Source organism: Centrocercus urophasianus, unplaced genomic scaffold, assembly GCF_019232065.1.
Source record: "Centrocercus urophasianus isolate 14NV4802_14NV808 unplaced genomic scaffold, USGS_Curo_1.0 seq_18, whole genome shotgun sequence".
NCBI lineage: Eukaryota > Metazoa > Chordata > Aves > Galliformes > Phasianidae > Centrocercus > Centrocercus urophasianus.
The window spans coordinates 13,111,366-13,134,682 of NW_024884733.1; the positions used below are offsets into that span (position 1 = coordinate 13,111,366).

Below are 23,317 nucleotides of genomic sequence, written 5' to 3' on the forward strand. Positions count from 1 at the left end.
AAGTTCCATATCCAGATATTTGGATATCAGAGAAGTTGCTTCCTACTTTGCATAATTATTTTCACCGTCCTGGAATGCTACTCTGGCTTTTTTACCTTCTCTTGAAGGAGAGAAGATGCAGAGTGTAACTGGCTGCCTACAGAGCATGGATTGTAGACATTGGATGGTGGAGGATAACTTTGCTGGCATTATCAAGTGGTAATGTTCTAGGGGAAGAAGTTATAAGCAGAATGGTGCGTGCATCTTCTATGTGGGTTTAAATAGCTATGATGGCTGTGCAGGAGAAAAAGCATTGTTAGTCCGTATTTCAACTTTTCTTGGCAAAAATTTGTTGAAATAAACAGTTTCAGAAATGTTTGGGCTAACAATGAGTCGGGACAGACAAAGGAATACCAGCCAACTGACACAGCAGTGCTTTTCCTGACTGCATGTGTTGTAATCAGCCCTGGCTTGGCAGAGAGGGTGGCTGGCATTGATATCTTGATGAGCAAACTTTTGTTTTGGATGAACAAAATCCTTAGCTGTAAGGCCATTATTGCTTGCTAGTATGTTTGTTTGGTTTTGTAATTTTTGTTTTCTGTTTTTAAAGGACTTCCCTTTGAGAAATACCTGAAATGAAAGAAAAAAGATAGTTTGTGGTTTTATTTTTTTTTACACCAGAAGTAGATGTTTCAGTCACCACATCGTATGACTGCTGCATTGAGCAGTGAGATGTGATGATAGGCCAGTGTGCCTCTGAGAAGGAAGCCTGCCAGCTTTAGTGAGCCAGCTGCTTTGCTGTATCGTTCTTGTGCATCTTTTTTTATTTTTTTTTTCCTGCAGATGAAGAGTTAAGGTCTTGATGTAAGACCTCTTTATTTACTTCTCTTACATGGCATGCTTTCCTTGTGGTTGCCTTTACATTTTTGAGTAAGCTTGTTTTCTGCTGAAGTAAATGATGGTTTAAACCCTGATGAAAGAAGGTTTGTAGACAAGCTATTAAGCTCTTTCAAGCCTTTTTTAATTTTCTTTTTTCCCCCTCTCCGCTTTCAGGAGCTCTTTTCTTCCAAGGGAAAAAGGGCTGGCTGGTTCTTTCTAGAGGTTCCAAGAGGCTCATATCTGAAGCAAGCATCTGGACCTGTGTGTCCTCTGTGCTGAGGAACCACTGGGGAAGTCACATTCCTGTGGTCCGGAGCACGATTAGCCTTCCACAGTGCTGCAATCTTTATTACTAAGCTTGAGAACCACAGATAGATATTTTAAACTTGATATAGCATCAATAGGTGGAGGAATTTCCTGCTTGACTGCATGTAGATAAATGAACTCATACAGTGCAACAGGAGGGAACAAAAGAAAAACTGAAAGTAAATACTGATTTATTTATTTACTGTGACTGCTTAAGTCAGAGTGCGCTGCTGCAGGAGCCTGTTGGAGACTCGTTTCCTCATGCATTCTTCCTACTGAACTGTTTTGCTCTAGGGTTGGTTTGGTCTCTAAGCCATATTGAAACTGTTTCTATTAAGTTGGTATATTTAGATTCTGCTAGTACCTGAAGCTCATAAATCTACCACAAACAGGAAACCCCTCTGTTAGCATCTGTTTGGTCAGTATCAGCTCCTGAATGCGGGGTCACTGTAGTTCCTGATGGCTTCTGCCCTCCCTACTTGTGTTGCAGTCCGTTTGTCTTTGGGAGGTAGAGAAACAGTGTTTGAGATACTTTGTAAACAAATAGTGATGGAAAACAAAGCAATCTCAGCTGGGTATAGCCAGAGTTCTGCTTTTGAGAGTAAATAACTAACCTCATACTTGAATGCGTCATTTTAGTGATAGTGTTCTCCGGGACATCTAATTCAACTCAGCAGCTGTTTTTCAACATGCATTTTCCTTTGAAACTGAGTGCTTCTGTTTCAGAGTGTGTCCTTTATGGTATTTTTTCTCTCTGCCTTCTCTCTCTCCCGTTTTTTGGCTTTTGTTTTTCCCCAACTCTACTTGTTTAAGAGGGTAATATCAAATGTTAACACTAAGAAACTGCATCCTGATATCAGCTATATTTTAACTAGCCTTCCATATGACTTTTTTTCTGTAAGGAGCCTTGAGAGTCTGTTCCTATCCTGTAATGACAAGCTTTTTGTGCATTTTACTGAACTCTGCAGAACTGCTTGTTCAGTTTCTGACATGCCCATGATGCACTCCTTCCCGAGGGTGGACTGGAACCAAACTGTAGGCTGGCTCAACTGCATTCTAACCTTGTTTCCCTGTCCCATACTTGTTAGGGAACAAGAAATCTGCCCACCATGTCACCAAGAGGATCTGATTATGGGATACATATGTGGGTATTCCAGATCCCATCATCAGGAACTGTTTTCTCTCCATCCACAAGTGGGCACACCCCCATCAGAAGACAAGGGGTGCCTCCATCTTGTCTGCAAAAGAGACTTGGTTCTGGTTGGGTGGTGTACTTGCGCAGACAGTCTCTGCAGCTGATCCTTATGCTCCTCAGGTGAGAACTGTGTGCCTTCTAGATAGATAGAGTCAGGTAATAGGGGAAGATTGTGGTGTATAGCTTCAAATACCTCCAAATCAGCTTTTCTTTCACAGTCCTGCCAATCTAAATTATTAATCACCGAGGAGGGATTCTGGAAGGTTTGTCTGTGCCCAAAGATTTGAAAGAAGAGATGAGATGCTACCTACACAGACAACGTGTTTCGTAACTTTAGTCACTGTACTTGTTTCTTAACTAACTAAATGGAATTGCCTATCTTTATCCAATATCCACTTACCTGAAAATAGCATATTACTAGAATTTTCAGGTATGTTTTTTGTGTTGTAGGTTCCTGTTGAGGTTTCTGGGCACCAGTACAGCACTGCTATCTTTCTCTTTTTCCATTACCTTTGGCTGGAGTTACTCAGTACTCCAGACAGCATTTATTGTTGCTTTGATGGGACTACAATTGAACCTTTGATGGATTAAAGACCAAAGGGACCATTATAATTATCTGTAATGATGAACTTCTCCAAGTATTTGAAGGTGACAGTGGCAGTGCTGGTTCAGATTAAAGCTGTGTTTAACTCAGTGTCCGAGCTCCGACCACTGCCAAAAGTGAATAGCTGGAGAAAAGTATAAAAAAAACCAAAACAGCAAAAAACAAAAGCAACCACAAAGCAAATTTGGACATAAATACTTCTGTCATCCTCTGAATGCTTTCTTCATAGGGAAGTTCTTGAGCTGGTGCAGGTTACTTGTTTCTGTACAATGCTTTGTAGCTCAGCAAACCGAGAAGAAGAGTAAAATGAGATTGCAGAGGTAGGTTCAGAAGGAACCTGACAAATTTGAAGACAGTAGGTCTGTAAGCAATTACTGAAGTGCCCAGGAAACATGGTGCAATAACTGTGAGTACAGGGGATTCTGAGGCAGCTGTACTGCAGAAAACAGGCAGTCTTGGCTAGTCTCCTGAGCCGTATCACCCACTGCTTCATTGGGCACAGCCTAATTGGACCCCGGCATGATCCAATAAAGCATATCTCACTTGTAACCCGAGGGGGCACTCAGAAGAGCTTATCTACTCTGTCCTTGTTTCCGTGCAACCTTCTATCACTGTTGTGTTTTGATGAGAAGTTGCACAGGTCTCTTATGTGAGAATCACCTTTTTCTTTTTTTTTCTTTTTTTTGTTCTGAATCTAGCATTTACTCCATTTAATTAACTGAAGGGTTTATTTTTAACTGACAGGTGGTAAGGAGTTGAATTTATCCACTATTTTCACACCTTTCTTGATTTTATTTATTTAATTTGGCAGACTTCTTGCATGCTCCCTGTAAGTCATCTCTTATCCAGAGTCCTAGCATCTGCTTCTGTGACTTAGGGTGGGAAGTTTACAGCCTAGTTCTCTGCATTAAATTTCAAATCTTGAGCCTTTGCATCAGTGTGTGTTTGTTGTAAATTACCTCTGTTATGTGTATGTACAGATTTCTAGCCACATTTAGTGCCAGCCTCTTGATGATTTTTGCTGTTGTTGTGTTTCTGTTGTCAGTCAAAAGTTATGGAATGTGTGCTTGTAAACAAAGATTAAAGCTACTACTGTGTTTGATGAGTTACACAGAGCTTTCTTAAACTCCGGTTATATAAGATGGGTTTTTCTAGACTTCTGTGTATCCTGTTAAGGATATGGAGCTTCCTACTCTTGTCCAGCAGGAAAAAGCACACAAAGTGCCAGTGAATGGTAGATAATATTTTTGCTTTAGTCCACTTCCTGAGTCAAGGTTCTTTCTTTGACAATGTGTAAGCTATCCCAAGTTGAAAAAAAATCTTCTTGTATTTGACATCTAGGGAGATAAAAACTGGAGCACAATAGTCTTTTTGGGACTTACTTTTGGGAACTTTTGTACTGGATATAATGCTGTATTATTTGTTTGTAGCCTTCCCACCTACACACATGACAGTAGTGATACACCACACTGACATGTCATGTTGTAGTTCATTGATTTTTATTTATTTTTTTTTTTTTAGAAAGAAATAGGTACTTTTCATCCAAATGTAATGTCTTAGTCTGAATAAAATGACTCAAAATTGGAACTGAAATCTGAAAACGCTGGCTCTATTGGCACTATACGAAATTGTCTGTATTGACTTATTTGTTATAATGCCCGCAGACAACACAGAAATGCCATTCCTTTTTCTCTATGGGGAAGTGAGTCAGCTTGTACTAGATCCTCTTTTTCTTTTTCATAAGCTAGAGTTTGAAAGCTTTTTACCACAACTTGCAACACAGCACTCTGATGCATGTGAAACTTAAATTATGTGCACCAACACCTCTTCTGCAGCAGAAAGGAAGAGTTTGTGGCTTAACCTGTGCAATGTATGCAGCAAGAAATTTTTTTTTTTTTTTTGAAGAGGGATAAGAGCTTGGAGGCACAAAGCAAGAGAAATATGATGTAGAAAAGCATGGATGGAGCACTGTATGAGTGCTTACATGAAAATTTTTCTAGTTTAGGCCTAATTCTACAGAATTAGTTAGGTGTTAAGGTGGTTTTTGTTTGTTTTTAATCAGGATTAACATGCTTAAAGAAAGACCTTTAGAGATCTAGGAATGTATGGTAAAAATGCTTAAGATTTAATTGACATGAGTTAAATGCAAAAAACCCAACACTTACCAAAAATCTTTAATTCTATGAATACGCAGAGGTGGCACTGAATTTTGTATCAAGTTAGGAAAAATCTAATATGCAATCCAAATCTACCTTTGGATCTACTTGTCTGAATCTACGTATTTATTGGACTGGTGATCAACAAAAATGACATAGAATGGTTTAATTCAGAAACCTGACAGTATTGGTGTATAATCCCTAAGGTTGTGGGGTTTATTTTCTATTTTTAAGTTATTCTTGCTTGTCTTATTTGGAGAAATGACTTCTTGCCATGATGCATGTCATTTACATGTAAACTGTTGGCAAATGCTAGTATCTTTTTTTAAATTTGCTTGTTCTAAGCAGGCCCAGCTTCTACATGCCCTATTTTGTTGTGCTGAACACTAGCAAAGTGGTTTTTAAACTCATTGATTTGCTGTTTTTAATGTAGTTTCTTCTTTATTTCTTCAGAAAACCAAGATGGACTGCATCATGTTGTACACGAACGCTTGGGAGAGTTGCTGCGTGTTTTAAAAGCAGTGATAAATAAACATCAGACTCTAAACTCAGTTGATATTCTTAGCGCTGCAGGAACAGTTATTGCAAAAGTAAAAGGTAAGGAAGTTTTTATTTTCAAACTTGGGAGAATTTTAGTGAGTCACTTGACTAGCTGTGTCTTCGAGTTGTAGGGAGGGGTTCCATTTATACAGAAGTTTTTTTAATAGTGCAATAGTGCAACATACCTTTTCAAAGTGAAATTTAATATTGAAAAGCTTATGTTGCTGTAACAAAATCCTGTTTATAAGAAGCTATCTGCAAAACCACACTGAATTCTATAAACACAAGCTTTTGATCTAGATCTTTACCTCTCTATCTCAGGATAATATTATGGAACCATAACCCTTGGGTTTATCTGCATAGAGATTGTCTTTTTTGTCTTTGCTTAGTTCTGTGAATTTGTAGGGATGGTGTTAGATTTATATAAAGTGAAGAAATATTTGAGTGAACAGTCGAAGTCTGAGTAGTCTTAATGCTTTTTTCATAGATTCCTTCAAATAGATCATAAGCATGGTTAAGGTATAAACAAAAAAAGGGCTTGGAGGCATGTATGTAAGTATTTCTGTTGCTGGCCTTTACTGTTGCAGGTCTTTGCGTCTCAGACAAATACAAATTGTGGAGCACACAGTTCAGTCCAATAAATCATAGCTGTTTCTTTTTTGTGTAACCTTTGATTGTAGCTCTTGCTTTTCTGGAGTAAGGCCAGTATTCCTGTGGAACAAATGGTTTCTTCCATGTGGCCTGGGTAATGCTTTGAGAAGGGTTAAATGTACAGCACCTCTTGCCTATCTTAAATCATGTGGAATATCTTTTGTAAGAGAAACCTAGCTTAAGTTTTCTCCTTGTTCTAGGTTTCTTCTCATTTCCTAGTTGCTTTAGCACGCCCGAATACACTGCCAATTCAGTGAACACAACTCTACAGCCACCTTAGATAAGCTGTTTTCAAGCTTAACTTCTGTGTCTTCCACTTGTTTTGAATTCTAATCAATTTCTTCAGCATATTTGCAGCTTTCTGAACCTGGCATCATACATGTTTCTTTTCTCATCCTTGCACACTCTGTTCCATCATTGAGTTTCAGTAGCATTGGTCCTTGCTTAGCTGTATTGGTGCTTCTGTGCATCTATTTCTTCCTGGTTTGACGAATGGCTGCCCTGAATAGTTATTTTACGATTCAATCTTTTCTCTGGATGATGAGTAGAAAAAATAACTTCTGCTAAGCTGCTTTTTGGTAACACAGATACTAAAAACACTTCTTCTCATGCTGAGCAGGTTCTATACTTCAAATAAAGAAATAGCTACAAACATTTATTATGTGTTAGTGTGTTCACTTACTGTTAATATGTTGAGTTTGTCAGGAGCTATAGTCGTGGAGGACTGCATGATTTCATAGATGGGAAGAAAAACTACTGTTAGGAAAACAAGGGGGCATGGTTTTAAACTGAGGCATGGAAGGTTTAGGTTATATATTAGAAGGAAATTTTTCACACAGAGGGTGGTGACGCACTGGAACAGGTTGCCCAGGGAGGCTGTGGATGCCCCATCCCTGGAGGCATTGAAGGCCCAGCTGTAGCTCACTTGGGCTTTCTTAAGTATGAATGTCTTGTATGATGACAAGCCTCAGGAAAAAAAAGCATGGTAGGAAAGGTTTTTGTTACAGTTGGTCTTTGTCCTTGAGCTGGAGTTGAGAGCAAGTTTTGACTTGTTTTCCCCTTGTTTATATTATTTCTTTGAATAATTTTTCATAGGCAGTGATTTGGCAGTGAAAATCTAATTTTGAGATACCTCCTAAGTGATTGCATGGTGCACAGTGCTAATCTGACACAAATGTGTTCTTTCACTTAGGCTAAATAAATAGGTATATGGTGTTATCTGATGAAATAACACACTGTGGTATGAAATTACTATTAGTAGAATTCTAAGTAGTTTCTCATGGAGTTATTCATCTGTTTTATAAGCAGTGTACATTCAATTGGCCTAGAATTTAGAGGCTGACTTCAATGGTCTGATTATTCTTTGGCTAAGCAGACGTAAACTTACTCTGTGGTGAATTCTTCTGGTTCAGTGCTGTGTGACCTGGCACTGTGGAATTCCCGAGTTAATTGTCAAGGAAACAGCTTCAGGGGAAACTGAAGTCCATGGTTTCAGTCAGCGCTGCCTCAGTATTCGTAGCCTTTGATACAGATTGTACTTTTACATATTTATATATATATGTATTTATATATCCTCACATCTAGTGGTAGAAATGGAGAGTAACATGGCTTCAGCTCTATCAGTAACTTCAGTCTTCTCTGAGAACAGCAAAACTTGCTGTATGAAAAAGGACTACCTCCCTCATAGCATCATCTGTAGCAAGTAAATGTAAGTTTGTCTTCAGTACATGTTTGGGTTTTGCAGCTGGTTTTTGTGAATATTGTATTACTCCATTTTTGTATTCAAAATGAGGTAAGCTGGAACTGAGGAAGTAAAATACAGCATGTTGTGGTGAATAGTGATTGTATCAGACCTCGTGTTTGCTTACAGTGGCCTGTCAGTAACACACAAGCTCGCAGATTTTTCAACTATGGTTATTTCACTAAAAGTAATGTTCCTTCTGAATAAACAGGAAGTTACAAGAATGTGAGACTCAGTTGGTTAGAAATAGTATCCTTTTTCCTGTGTCTTCTTAGGCTGTGTTAATGTGACATTATGAAATAAATTCATCTGGATAATCTGCTTCTTGTTACTGGAGGACAGAACTATAAAAAGATGTGGAAGCACTCTGGAGTCAGATTTATGACTAGGAAGTTTAACCTGCAATGGAAAAATCTCCGATGTTTATTTAGGAAACTATGAAATAGCAATGGCCTGGAATTTACGCAGATTTTTTTTCCCCTCTTCAGAAATAGGAACATGATTGTTTTAGATTCTAGAAACTTGTCTGAGAACCTCTGCAGAATGCCAGGTTTTCAAATCTAGTTTGTATTTGGAACTTCAGCTAGGGTCAACTGGTGATTTTAGCAAATAACTGCCTTCACTCTGAATGAGTACCTTTAGAAACAGTGACTGTGAGAAGACTAGAGGATCTGGCTTGTGATGCATTCTCTTAAGTCTGACGAGTTGCACTATGATTTAGATGTATGTCTGCACAGGACACTACCACCCCTTTAAACTATTGCAAGTGGGAATGTTTCAAGTATTAGTAAAAATTAGAGTACTTGTGCCTCCTCATTCAAAGCTGTCTCAGTCACGTTTCAGGTACTCCACTGGGAATGGCATGAATGTGCTGGAGTTGCAGGATTCTGCTTTGATTCATTATGTTTGCAGTTCTGTTCTTTTGCTGTCTAATGCTTTTTCTTTTAAATTGAAGGAAAAACTAGCTATAGCTTGTTACCTTAATCTTGATACAGAGATTGAAGTTTGGCAGAACAAGTAATGTTAGATATGACTATTTTAAACTGAGCTTGTAGGAAAATATGGAGGGAGAAAAAGCCACTTGATTTCTCTGACTGTACCTTTAATTGAATACAGTAGTAGAATTGGATGAGACTTGCAAAGATAAGTCCAACTGCCTGATCACTTCAAGGCAAGTAAAAACTTAATGCATGTTATTGAGGGCATTATACAAATGCTTCTTGAATACTGGCAGGCATGGGGCAGCCCATCAGCCACTCTCTAGGAAGCTTGTTCCAGTTAGTAGCATTTTCCAGCTCAGTATTGTCAGCAAACTTGCTAAGGAAACATGCAACTGCTGTGTCCAGGCTATTGATTAAAAACATTGAACAGAACAGACCTGTTGAACAAGAATTGAGCCATGGGGAACACATCTAGTGACCTACCAGAGCCAGAGGTAGCCCTGTTCACTACAACCCTTTGAGCTCTGCCCGATCTCCCAGCATAGCTTGTGCCTGTTCATCTCTGGTTTGGACAATTTGTCTGAAAGGCTACTGTGAGGGATTATATCTAAGGCCTTACTAAAATCCAGAAAGATCACATCGTCTGCCTTCTCTTCCTTTGCTAAGTAACCTTGCTGTAGTAGAATATCAAATCACTAAGACAGGATTTGTCTTTCCTCAGTCCGTGTTTACTATGCCTAATTAATTATTTAAATGCCTTTCAATAGCACCCAGAGTAATCTCTCTAACTTCTCAAGGACAGAGGTTAGGCTAACAAGTCTGTGGTTTCCTGAGTCTTCTCTCGTGCTCTTCTTGTAGAGATTGGTATAGCATTGGCTGACTTCCAGCCAGCAGGGTGCTCTCCGGGCTCCCAAGACCTGTGGTAAATTGTTGAGATGAGTCCAGCTTTGTAACATCTGCTAACTCTTGCAGTACTCTGGGGTGAATCCTGCCAGGTGCTGTAAACTTTTAGCTAATACAGGTTGGACATTATTCGATTCACTATGTCTCCCTGCTTGGACTGTGCTCCTCATCCATGCTTGCTTGTGTGTTTTCTGAATTGTCTTTTTAAATGACATCTCAATCTGGAAGAATGGAGACTCTCTGAAGCTTCTTACTTGGGACCTGTTCAGACTCCTGTTTCTGGAAGTTACTTTCCAGTCTGGCACACAGTCATAGTTATTTTCCCACTTGGTATCCTTAAAATAGTTGAGGGCCACAAGCAACACAAAGTGCATGGTTCTCATGATCACACGCTGAATTCAAGGCTGCAGTGTTCTTTTGCTCTAAGTTCCACCTTTTGATTTAGTTGAATTACTAGAATAGAAAAAGATGCTTACAGGAAGGTGAAATAATTTCAATTTGGTTTATCTGTGGTGTAAATTCATGACAAAATTCATTATGGTGTGAGTAGGAAACAGTTCCTAAAACTTACATTATAGTGAGCTAGTGGAGAGGTTGCCAGTACAGGTTGGTGGAATTGTATGGCACAGAGCCATAGGACTGGGGTGCTTGGTCAGCCTGCTGTTGCACCATTGTTGTGAGATCCCATGAATCCTATTTTCCTTTTTCCAGTTGGCATTTTATTGCTCTTTACTCCTGATTTTTTGTTTATGGTTTCTAAAGTTGTTTTTAAAGTACAGAATAATAACAAGCATTAAAATACTTGCCATTTTGGAGGACATTTGGTGTTTTTTTTCTGGTTTTGGTTGTTTTCATTTGAGTGGTGTTTGTTTTTGAAACAGTTCTGAAGGGTTCTTGAAAGTGTTTGGGAGTTGAAGGAAAGAAAAACAGGTTGCATAGATGGTTAGATCCAACAAGTCAGCTTATTGGCTTTGTGCTTAAAAGGCAGCTAGTGAAGTATGGATTGAAGTTATATTCCTGTTGGGGGAAGTGGATGGTGGTAGTGGCACCCCATCAGCCTGTCAGATGTGAGAAAACCGACCAGCAGAGAGCAAGTTATCCACTCTGTACTTGAGGTATCCCGGCTGTGCTTGCCTCTGGCAGGGAAGTGGTGCTGCTTGCAGACCTGCATGAGTCTCTGGGGAAGGGGAGGAAGCGAGGGTGCTCTTGTTGGCTCTGTGTCCCCTGGGCCCTTGGGCTGTGTCATCCTTGTACTAGCAGGGGGACAGGAGGGCACTGTACACTGTGGTCACAGAAAGTTCTCTAAGAGTTGTCTTTTAAAGGCTCTGGCTGCACTTTAGTCTTGGTGCTCAACAGTGTCCTTGCTGAGTCTCCAAAGCTTTGTGTGGGTGTCCTTGGGCACTGTGCCATCTCCTGGGATTGCAGCTTCCCGAAGTCCCATGGTGACTGCTGGTTGTGCAGCACATACTGTGATTGATTCAGAAAGTTTTGATGGCATGACCCACAAGTTAAAACTCAGGAGTATTGGACAGCATTCTGATGAGGATACCTCAATCTGAACATGATTTTGCTAGTTCTGCAAATACAGATCCACTTCAATGCAAGTCAGGTTTGCGTTTCAGGTACTGGCTTCCTGTTCTTAATGTATTGCTACCCAATAATTTTTCTAAGCTCATCATGTGCCGTCTGAAGTCTTACTTTAAAGCGTTGCTGTGTTGCATACCCGCTTTGAAATGCGTAGAACTATAGATAGATAGCTGTCATTTCCAGACATGGCAGTATTACTATAGTTCATTGTTGTCAGTAGCTATTGTGTGCAGTCAGGATGTCCTGGGGAAAGAGCGTGCTTGGTTTAAAGTTGATGTTAAGTACATCAGCATTCCAGCGGTTATAAGCGAGAAGAAAGCTGTTTGTATTCAATTGAATTGGAGATTGGACTGATTTTTTGGAGGGGGAGGGGAGATGTGATGATTCTGAAAAAAAAAATTCAGTTTTTTTATTTGCTTTTTGATAGATCCTGAAAAGAAAGAGTTTCTCTAGTAGACAACATGTATAGCTTAACAAAACGCTTCCTGGAACAGGAAGGCAGAGTGAAACAGGCGGCATTTCTTTAGGGAGAGTTTATCTGTATTAATGTCTCATTAGCAAAGTGAAAGAGTTGCTCTTGTCTGAAGATTCTGCAGCTAATGGATATAGGAATGTTGCAGAGGTAAGTGCTCTGAACATACAGTTGGTTTTTATTGGTTCTTTTAATTTTGAAGCAATTTGCGTGTCATGCTGGCACTCAAATGATTTTTCCAGTCATTAGTTGCTGTTAATCAATAGATCTCATAATAGCGGTTGCTGCTTACTGACTTGGAATGTGAAGTTGAGGTTTATTAGCAGTGTTATCTCTGAAAAGTCAAGGCTTTGAACTAACCTGATTTTTATTTTGCTTTTAAACCACTGGTATTTACAAAGTTGTCCAGAAATTGTTCTCTGTGGAGCTTTATTTAGTCTCCTTTTGAACAAATTTCCAGGGACTTCTATGTAATCACGAAATGTAGCAGAGCAGTGAGGAGGTGGGAGAAGCATTTATGTAGCAGTGAACTGTGGCTATGAAGACTGTTAACATTTTTGTAATGTGTTTTGTATTGCTGTAGGCTTGTTACAACACATTTTTCCAGGTCTGCAAGTAATTGTGGAAATAGCCCAAAAGACAAATACTGTTTTCTGTAATAGCTTTGTACTGAAATGGTTGTTATAAAGTTGTTCAGACCTGTCGGCATACTGTATAAAAAGAAATGGATTCAATTCTGTTAATTCACTGGTTAAAAACTTTTCCTTTCACAAAGGAAATCTAATGGGGAGTAGATTGCTGAGCATTCTTTGTTACCCATTAGTGTTTAGGCACCTGGCAGGAAGCTTGAATGCTCTTTAAGATTAAAGTCTATTAATTAAATTTGTTGAGAAAATGTCTATAGAATGGCCAACGTTTAAAAGTGAATTAATTTCTCCTACTTTTAGCAGTCATTATGATCCATTATTTGCACAGTAGTACTTGAAATGTAGGAAGGATAAATTAATAGCCACAGGTCTTTGAAGGAGGAGTGAATAAAAATAAATATGATGAAAAGCTTTATGTGCGAACATGGTATCTCTGAAAAATAAGGTAATAATTACTGTACTTTAGGAATACAGATGATGAAGAATATTGTTATTTAAATAAAATTAAGCTTTTGAACATAACTCCTAATGTAGAATTTTGTCCCGAAGTAAAACAGAATTCCATCTAGAAGACTCTGCTTTCGCTCAAAGGGGCGTGCTTGACTTCTATTCAAAAATTCCTGTGGCCAATGATTTAGAAATTGAGTTTTTTGTCTTCTGCATTCTTCCTTCTTCCCCTTGTCTGGCAGTTCTGTTAATAGAAAGTCTGAATGAATCACTCTTCTCATCCCCATATTATTCCAGTTGGTTATGGAAGCCTGTTCCAGGGTCACTTCTAATTGTCTGAATACTGCTCTTGGTCACCAGTTCATTTAGTTTGTACACAAATTTTCCCTTTCCTATTTAGGAACAATGATAGCTCTGCTGCCTTTCTTCTCACTTTTAGCAGCCTGAAGGGGTTTTGCCAGATGATGAAGCAGCAGTTGAAGTTTTTGCAGAGGACATTACCTTTTGGTAGCTTTTTGTTTATCGATACTCAAGTCAGAAATCCTGTGTTCTGGGCATGCACAGGACTGCATACAGACTGGGAAGGGGACTTTCGAACTATTGCTGCTCTTCTGAAATTTCTACCCAGAAAAGGAGACAAGCAATCGCTCAAACATTTTGCCTTTTTTTTTGTGAGTTGCTCTATGGTGTTGCTGCTGCTGTGATTTGATGCTTGATAGTAAATGTTTTTAATGTTTTTATCTTCCCCTGATGTCACCATGTTTTCACAAAAAGCTGCTGTTTAATGGGGAGATGCAGGATGTGAGAAAGTAATCAGTTTGCAGTGTGGAAATCGTGTTTGTTTCACAAATGCCATCTGGATGGTTTTTGTTTCTTTCCTATAGAGTTTAAGTTTTTTTTTTTTCTGAACAATCTTTAAAAATACAGTAAAAATATAATATTGCCTGTTCTGTTACTTTGTGTATGAATTTGTTGTCAGGCATGGTGAACTTGCTTGGCTCCACCTCTCACCCTTTGGTTTTGATTTTTTCCTTAGCGGTGAACTTCAAAGAAGTTAATGAAGAAAACAAAAGAGAACTCTTCAGTGAAGTATTTTCTTCCATTGAGACATTGGCATTCACATTTGGAAACGTGTAAGTTGGAATTCAGGAGTTTTAAGTGTTCAGTGGAGCTGAATCAAATTAAGACTAAACAACAAACCCTTTTATTTTCTTTTAGACAAATATTGTCTGATACATTAACTTATATTAACCTTATCTATAACATTTCTACTGCTTTGCCATGATGTTAGTGTTTCTTCTTTACAAGGAAAGCAATGATGGTATGAAATTGCAAGGAATTCAAAACTACTTCCAAAAATGTTTTTGCAAAACTTCCAAAGAATATTTGAGACTACCTGAATTTTTGTTCTCACTGATCTGAAATTAGGGTAAGCAATGAAGTAACAGCTCTTTGTCTTTCTGGTAGTATTTCAGACTTCCTTATGGGAGATGTAGACAATGGCTCGTCGCTGGGACTTCCTGTATCTCGGAGAAGCCGGGTAGGCTAACCACATTCTGTTGGAGTGTGAAATCATATCTTTTAAAGGAAACCTTCATTTTCCCTGAAACTCTATGTGCTGTATGGCTGGGACATTTTGAGTCCTCTGAATGTTAAAATTAAACCAGTGGGTGGGGGAGGGGGGCGAAGTCCTCAGAATTTCAGGTACACAAATGTATTCTAAGTTCTTAATGTTGATGATGATTCAACTGGACTAGCATTCAAATATTAGAATTAACAACCCGCTTGTAAGCATATTTGAGATTTTTAAGAAGTAAATAGTTTACACAGTATACTTAATTAAATAAATGATTTGCATGCAGGAGTAGTTGAATTATATATATCTAATCTAGAAGTTAAACTGGGGTTTGATGACCTCTTTTTGGCTATTAAAGACAATTATTCTTTACAAAGTAACCTATTGTTTTTCCAGAGCCCAGTCCCTGCCATAGTTGTTTCAACAATTCACTAAGAAAGCTAAAAATAGCAGTGTCAGCTTACAGGTAGTCGAATGAAAACATTAAGGTTTTAAACTGCCTTGTAAACAGACACTCAGAAGGCAAGATTTAAAAAAATAAAATTATATTCAGAATTTTTGCTAATCTGGAATCAGATTTTCAGGTAAATAATTCGAATTACTTTAGAATGAAAGTATATTAATAATTGGTGCATATGACAAATGAAGCTGTAGCAAGGTGAAAAATCACAGATTGTTGCCTTACAAAGATTTTACTTTGAGCAACTTGATCATAGCAACGCAGTGCAGTTTACAGCTGAGAAACAGGCGTTTACATTTTCACTGTGCTTGATAACGCAGGAGAGAAAGATGGATGATCATGAAATGTCTTCTAAGGCTGTAGTTGCTACAAAATTCATCTTTCCTAAGGGCATAGAGAGGAAAGGAGACTGCTCAGAAAACTGGTTATGGCAGGCATACAAAGGGGATTAGGCTGCTGATACAAAACATGAGATAAAATAGTATACAAGCCTGCAACTCGAATAACTTTGTACTTGTTCAAATCGTTTCATTTATAATCAGTTCATCTGAAGAAGGAAGGTGATGAATTTGGTTTCTTTTTTAATCTTGTAAAGGCTTTGTAATGCAAAAATGCATACCCAAGGAATAAGGTGTTCATGATTCTAAATGTGGAGGTAAGGGAAAATCGAGTGGAAGTTAGCATACAGTGAAATCAAGAAGCAGTTCAAGTCTAGGTGCTTCAGAGCTCATCAGCTTATATTTAAAGGCCCCATTTTGTAGTGTTGTTTGCTTTTCCAAACATGGAAGGGAACAGTTTTAAGTTTTGGAGCAGGCAGGGTAACGTAGTTCAATTTCTGGGAAATCTGTCCTGTTACAACTACGTTGCATTCAGACCAATAAATACATATTTAACACATGAAACATTTCATTTGGGTTTGCTACTCAGAGAGCAATTTGGAGGCCAACTAGTAGTTGAGTTAAGAGGAGTTAAATGCAAAATATATAAGTAGCTATATTAACTATGCATTTTTGTAGAGGTATACGTTCAGTAGTTGAACGTAGGAGCTAGCTGTACCTTTAAAAAAAAAATTAGAGCGTAGTATTCTGGTAGAATTTAACATGTAAATAGCTTGAGGGTTAATTAAGGAGAAACATTTTAGTTGTCTGTTCAATTAGGGGCCTCCTAACAAGACTGTGTGCTTGAACTGCTGGAAATGAGTGAACAGTTCTCAAGATTAAAATGATTTTAGTCTTACAGAGTGCAAAGTAATTTTTTAGGACCAGAACTTCTAAGTACCTATTGAGTTGATCTAATTTGTTGTTTTATTTTCTCGTTTATTCTTTCCTAACAAGTGTATCTCACTTTAAAAGCTACTTCAAGATGGCACTGCTTGACACTAAAATAAAAACTGGATCTGTGGAATGTTCACGTTTTCTGTGTAATGGAATATTGGTGCATTCAAAGCTGTATATCAACAAAACAAAAAATCAGAGTTTAGGGATGGACTTCCTACCTATTCTTAAAAATGTCATTCCATTTCACCAAAACCTTACAATTAGATAGCTACTATTGAAGTCTTCCACTTCTTTAGGAATTGGGCTGTTCTTGACCCTGTTGTTAGATTGAATTTAGTGTAACTAGTGTATACCTTGCACGTTTGGATATATGAGAAAACTATTTTTGCTGTGAAGTAAACGGTGATTGTACAGGGACTTTTCTTATTTATGATAAGTTCCTATTTACATTTAAATAAAAAGACAAAAACAAAAAGCCCTACTTGCACCATTACTACCATTCTCTATTTTAACTTTGTCTGAAAATAAAAACAACACCAAAATCTAAAATGGAAGCGCACTCTTCTTCTAAAGCTTAAGACTACTGTGCAGATATTTCTTTGCCTTTACCTTCTGCATCCTCTCTGCTTCTGAGTTTCCCAGAGTAATTCATTCATTTAAAATGATGCAGGCCTTTGAAATACATAAATATTTAAATGCCAGGGGGAGGTTTTCAGTAGGTAGACTTCTTCATTCACTTGCACTTACTCAATGGCCTGCTTTACAGCACAGCCCTACAAATAATTCTACTTGCATAAGTAAAGGGGTGGCAAAATGTTGCGTCTGGACAAAGGTAGGGATAAGATTTTACACTAAGGTAAATTCAATTTCCTTATTATTGGATTACATTCTTAAGTTGTACTGATTATTAGTGCTCCGTTAGAAAGTGTTACTAGTCTGCTGTCTGCCTACAGTGCACACCTGCAAGTAATTTAGGAAAAATCATAGCTTTATTCCCCTAAGGAAGAAATCCAGGATTCTAAAGGGCTGTAGAAAGGTCTGTTACATGTATATTACAATAGGTCTGTGTAAAATGCTTTCAGAAATATAGGTAGGGAATCACAGAACATCCCATGTTGGGAGAGACCCACAAGGATCATTGAGTCCAACTCCTGGATCTACTCAGACCAGACAAAAATCAAACCCTATGTCTGAGAGTGTTGTCCAAATGCTCCTTGAACTCTGACAGTTTTAGAGCCGTGCTCACCGCCCTGTGGTGCAGACCCTTTCCCTGACCCCCAGCTGCCCCTCCCCTGACACAGTTCCATGCTGTTCCCTTGGGCCCTGTTGCTGTCACAGAGAGCAGAGCTCAGTGCTGCCCCTCTGCTCCCTGTGAGAAGCTGAAGCTCTGGGCTGAGCACTCATCGGGTCCTCAGCCATTCCTCTAGCTCCCTGCCGTCTTCATAGCACTCCTTTGGATGTTCTCTAATAGTTCCACGTCCTCCTTATTTTGTGGCACCCAAAGCTGCATGCAAAAGTCCAGTGAAAGCTATTGATGGCTTAAATATTAATCCAATGTGTTAAATCATTTTTTTCATTACAGCCTTTCAAGTCGGTTGGTTAAAAGATATGTCATGATATTCTGCTATTTGTAATGTCTCTGTTAACAGCTGTGAGAGCTTAGACAGAAACCTGTATTAGATGAGAAGAAATTACAGGAATTTCTTGCTTGATTTGCAACAACAACAAAAAAAAAACATGGGGGAGGGGCAAAGGGCAGGTGATGTCATTGAATTTGTTAACCCGTTAGTTCTAGCAAGACCTGTTCTGCTTTTCTTTTCTAATTTGATCTTTTTATTTCTTGTACACCAGTCTTTTGAGAATCTCTCTGTGGAGTCTGGGGGTTCACTGCATGAAAGGGATGATATTCAAGGTGGGTCATTACTTTAATATTTAATGAAAACAGACGGAGAGTTGTGTTTATCTTGGTCACTTTGTTTGTAACACCTTTAATTCCAGAGAACATTACCATAAAAAAATTACTATTGCAGAGGTTTTATACTTCTGTGAATAACCACTTGGAGTTGCTTTTATGGGAGAAATAAAGAAAACAAGACCCAAAGCACTTCAGTGTGTCATTGTACAGCCGATGTTTTGTTTGGTCACTTCCTTAAAGAAAGTTATGCTAACCATGTGACTAGTAAAGATAGAATACTATGACCCTTTAATTTGTTCTAAAACCTCTGTCAGTCCTGTTTAGAGTCAACTGGCATTAAAGAACAACTTGGGATGAGAGCTGCTTAAGTATTCACAGTTGGCTAATACTGGCTTTGCACTCAGTGTGTGGTCATGTCTAAAATTCACTCCTTTGCGTTTGATGCTTTATTTTCAGGACATCTTCGAGCAGAGGAAGTGGACAGCATGCTCCTAAGAAATGACAGTGGAATTGAATCAGCTCTGTCGTATGCTAAAGCGTGGTCAAAATATACCAAGGATGTAGTCGCATGGGTAGAAAAAAAGCTTAGCTTGGGTGAGTGGCTCTTTTTGGTATTTAATCAGCTTTGTCATGATGGAATTAAATCTGTTGTCAGGCCCCTGTGCTGCAGACTGTCAATAATGTGATTTCTAAATTAGAAGCTATTCCACTGAAATGGACAGAACTATTATCCATTTCCTATAATTAAAGGCCTATAGTAAAGTGAAGGTGGTTCTCACCTATCTCTTGGAGGAAGAATGTAAAAAGCGTTTAGCATGTCATACAGTTGCTACAGTGAACAGTTAATTGTGTGATTTTGTTTTTTAACAGAGGTGGAGTGTGCTAAAAACTTAGCAAAAATGGCAGAAACTGCTAAAGCTGTAGTTGGACCCCAGGTGAGTAGGAGGCTTTCCTCAAAAGACAAGATTTTGGGACATTGAGGAATACATTGCTTTTTGTCTGATACAGAATTGATTTATAGTGCAAGTCACCGTAAAAGATCTCTTGTATTTTCTCTTCTCATCCTCTATGAAAATTTGCACAGATGTTTTTTTTCCTCTGTCTTCTATGCTTTGTAGTTTGGACTTGTAGATTTTGTGTTTTCCTAGTAAAATGAAATGTGAGAAATCAGTCGCTTTCACTATTCGTATCTAAATGACCTCCACCACACATTAGTACTTCGCTAAGCGCAATAGGAAGTCTAGTTCAGTTATACTGACATTTATGGTGCCAGCATAACTCTGCATTACCTAGAATACTAATGTTTTTTCTCTCTGTCGTTTTAGGATTATATGCCATTCCAATCAATATTCCTTAATGCTTTTCAAAATGATATTGAGAACAATCAACTTTGGCAACAAACAGCTGCTGCTCTCCAGTCTAACAAATTTGTGCAGGTAAGGCTACAGAAAATGACAAGTTATTTTTTAGATTTTTAAGAAGTTTTCTAACAGCACGGATTATTTGAAAGAACAAATTTTCTGCTTCTAAGTCTTTTACATACTCTATTAATATTTCCTATGTAGCCTCTTTTGGGAAGAAAAAATGAGTTGGATAGACAAAGGAAAGAAATCAAGGAGCTTTGGCAGCGTGAACAGAAAAAAATGGTTGGTATTTTTCATATCTTACGGTGTTAAATCTCAAATTCTTCAGAAGGTCAGTGCTTTCAAGCTAGGCTGTGTCATGTTATGTGCTTCAATTCACATGTAGAATCTGTAAGGTTTAGTTGATGTAGAACGTTACTACCAATTTCACAGCTCATTCCTATTTGTAAGTACTTATTTTTCTATGACTTTGTTTAAACTACAAAGTTTAAAAAAAAAAGTAAACTACGAAGATGTATGTGTAACATCGTTTTAAAACAGCACATTAAATAACCAAGAAATAATTAAATCATTATTTTGGTTTTTTTTTTGTGGCAATCTGCAGCAAGAGCTGGAAGCTTCTCTAAGAAAAGCAAAGTTGCTGTATACACAGCGTCAAGATGAGTATGAAAAGGCCAAATCCTGTACTGCTCGTGCTGAAGAGGAACATCTTAGTTCAAGTGGAAGCTTTGCAAAAGATGTCAGCAAGCAGCTGGAAAAAAAACGAAGGCTAGAAGAGGAGGCTCTTCAAAAAGTACGAATTTTTGTTACCTATTGGTTTTGCTCATGCTTTCCCACTGAGATCATCTGAGCAAGTGTTCTATTCGTAATTCTTCACTTTAATCACGCTGTGTTCATTTGGGCTTTTATCCTAAATGGGAATCTCCCATTACAGGCTGTGCTTTGTGTGTGTGCTTATAGTTTTTCTCACTTCTAGTAGCAAGTAGTTCGTCAACCCTTTTTACTTGTGTTCTGTCTAGGCTGAAGAGGCCAATGAATACTATAAAGCAAGCATGGCAGAAGTTGAAGAAAAAAGAAGTGATTTGGAAAGCTTTAAAAGTGATGTTTTAACGCAGCTTCGGGAACTTATTTACCAGTGTGATCTAACACTTAAAGCTGTGAGTATGCCTTTTAAAATACTATTGGCAGTAAGGCGACTTGGCCTAATTTTTAAGAAGAGGTATGTAAAGATTCTTAAGGGTGAAGGAAAACTGCCATACAACTGACATCCACCTCTGATGTCATGGATAAACATAATGAGGTAGAGACATTACTTTCAGAGCAGCCCTTGTAACATTCCCTCCAGAGGGTGAAAATTGCCTTTTTGGTAGCAACAAGCCATGCTGTTTATCCTGTTCAATCCAAAGTAGGAAACCACTGGAACTCTTTTCTAGTTGGTGTATTTGTTAAGCCAGAGAAGACAAGAGAAATACTGCCTCATAAAAAGCATCTGCAGTAGACATCCAGGAATCCTGCATGAAGTCCACTCCTACAAGTTTTACCATTTCCTAGAATTTTCTAGTAGTTTTCTTTAAATTGTCTTGATACTAATTTGAGAAATACCTAGTGAGTGATATACAAACACCGGAATATTTCTTCTCCTAACAGGTAACAGTTAACCTGTTCCAGCTGCAGCATGCACAGGTTGTATCTCTTCCAGTGAACTGCCAGTCGCTCTGTGAGAGTGCCAAACTTTATGACCCTGGTCAGCAGTATTCAGAGTTTGTGAAAAGTTTGCCAAAGGAAGGTGTTCGTATTGAACCAGGTTCTTTTGAAACCCAGAGCTCCCAGATTGATGGGTGAGTCTCAAACTAATGCTGATATTTGTTTGCTTTAGAATTGCATGCAATGCATAGATGTTTAGCAGTGAAACAGAACTTTTGGAAGAATAAAATGAATCCTGGTGTGTTACCATGTTTTAAGTTTTTTTTTTTTCTTTTACACATTTTTGGTAGTTGATTACTATGTATTATGTTGACAATGAAATCTGACTTAAATTCCAAAGCAGTGTCACTTTGCATATTAAGACTTGCAAAAACATTGACAATTGCTGTGTAAGGATTTACTTTAACGTAGACGCTAGTTAGCGTTAAAAAAGAACTTCTGAACTCTGGTGTTTACTGGTGTGGCAGTATCTGTATGTTTCACAGTTCTACACAGGAAAGTGTTGTATTGCTTTTTAACAGAGAACTAAATACAAAAATGCAATACTTGAGTCAGACTTGTACTAACAAAAGCCAGGAAATGCTAAGTAAAAACAGAGATTTTGTCCTTGTCTCTCAACTTCCTACCTTTTAAGACTGATTTAGACTGTATTCATAAACTTTAACCTGGGGGATTTAACTTTGCAGCTCCCCAGGAAAGCATTAAGTATGAAATCTCAAGACTTTTTATACTCTTCTAGCTCTTACTGCATAAGAATCATACAAGATTTTTCTCTTCCCGTCACCCCTCCCTTTGTTTTCTTTGACATGGCCTTGTGATTCTTTGGGAACTTGAAGTAATCATTTTTATTTTTTAGGTCCACATTTATTTAAGTGACAGTAGCTTGGGCAAATGCATGTTTTAATGTTTTTCAGTCTATTTCCTTCTGCTGAATAGGGTAGAATTCATTAAGCAATAGTACTTGGCTAGTAGGCCTTTTTGTTCACATCTACATTGATTAGACTTAACTATTTTCTGTCCACATCTTGAGAGGAGATTTTTACAGTGGATTTAGGTCTCTTTCAGGTTCAACATATTTGCTGTTTTTTTAATGTTTTGTTTCATGTTTTTTTGTTGTTGTTGCTTGCTCTTTTTCATGCAGAAAAGTAGATCCTGCAGCAGTACCTGGCAAAATTTTAACCTCTATGTGTTTATTTGTGAATAGTGGGTAACAGGTGGGCAGAGAATCTTTCAGAGGAAAGTGTGAGAACAGGATGGAATAGCTGCTATATTATTCTGGTCCTTCAGCAGATTTGCTCTATTTTCAAAATCTGAAAAATTAAACTTTGCAGAGATCTGAAAGAGCTGATTTACATGAAAGAAAAAAATATATATACTTAATTAAAAATAAATTGCCATACTGCTTTTTAATTTTGGCTTTACTAATGACAGGGCAAATACAAATGTTCATGAGCAGCAATGAAATGAAAGATCTTTAGTGCGTTGGGATGGAAAAAAAAATCATTTAATTCTGTATTATTCATGCTTCTAATTACTTTCTTCTTTTTGAAGGGTTTTTAATAAGCAGTCAGCCAACAGTATCCATACATCACACGGTAACTTATCTCACTGTTCAGGAGACTTTCCAACCCAAATGTTAGATGATGTGGGAAGTCCAATCTATCATCGCTCCCAAAGGATTGGTGAGAAGAGGTCTTCCAGCAGCACAGATATCCAAGGTAGTTCTATTGCAGTTAGAGTTCGGTCTTTAAATAAAAATACCAAGAAAAACAGGTGCTTGATGACTCACCATCAGAAACAGCACCAAAGAGGATAGAATTTGAAGCCTGAAAGCAGTTATGTTCTCAAGCATCAGAAGAAATGGAAAACTGTCTGTATGCATAGCTTAGATTCTCTGACCAGAAAGGTGAAGTGTAACTCAAACAGCAGGTTCTGTTAAGCTCAATCATAGAATCATAGAATCACCAAGGTTG

The 23,317-nt window shown here is 38.1% G+C and overlaps 1 protein-coding gene across 8 annotated transcripts in view; it reads left to right on the plus strand.

Moving 5' to 3' along the window:
• The window catches only part of ARHGAP29 (Rho GTPase activating protein 29), a 73,176-nt gene that overhangs the window by 41,579 nt on the left and 8,280 nt on the right, over positions 1-23,317 (plus strand). For 7 of the 8 annotated variants that reach the window (XM_042819712.1, XM_042819713.1, XM_042819714.1 and 4 more), the window contains 12 exons: positions 5,573-5,716; positions 14,085-14,181; positions 14,516-14,588; positions 18,213-18,273; positions 18,733-18,870; positions 19,147-19,211; positions 19,602-19,712; positions 19,842-19,922; positions 20,245-20,433; positions 20,660-20,797; positions 21,288-21,478; positions 22,896-23,062. In XM_042819712.1, coding sequence (XP_042675646.1) covers positions 5,573-5,716; positions 14,085-14,181; positions 14,516-14,588; positions 18,213-18,273; positions 18,733-18,870; positions 19,147-19,211; positions 19,602-19,712; positions 19,842-19,922; positions 20,245-20,433; positions 20,660-20,797; positions 21,288-21,478; positions 22,896-23,062 — 1,455 coding nt within the window. Of the gene's footprint in view, positions 1-5,572; positions 5,717-11,813; positions 12,105-14,084; positions 14,182-14,515; positions 14,589-18,212; positions 18,274-18,732; positions 18,871-19,146; positions 19,212-19,601; positions 19,713-19,841; positions 19,923-20,244; positions 20,434-20,659; positions 20,798-21,287; positions 21,479-22,895; positions 23,063-23,317 lie in introns of those variants that run through there. The other variant, XM_042819719.1, reaches the window with a different exon arrangement.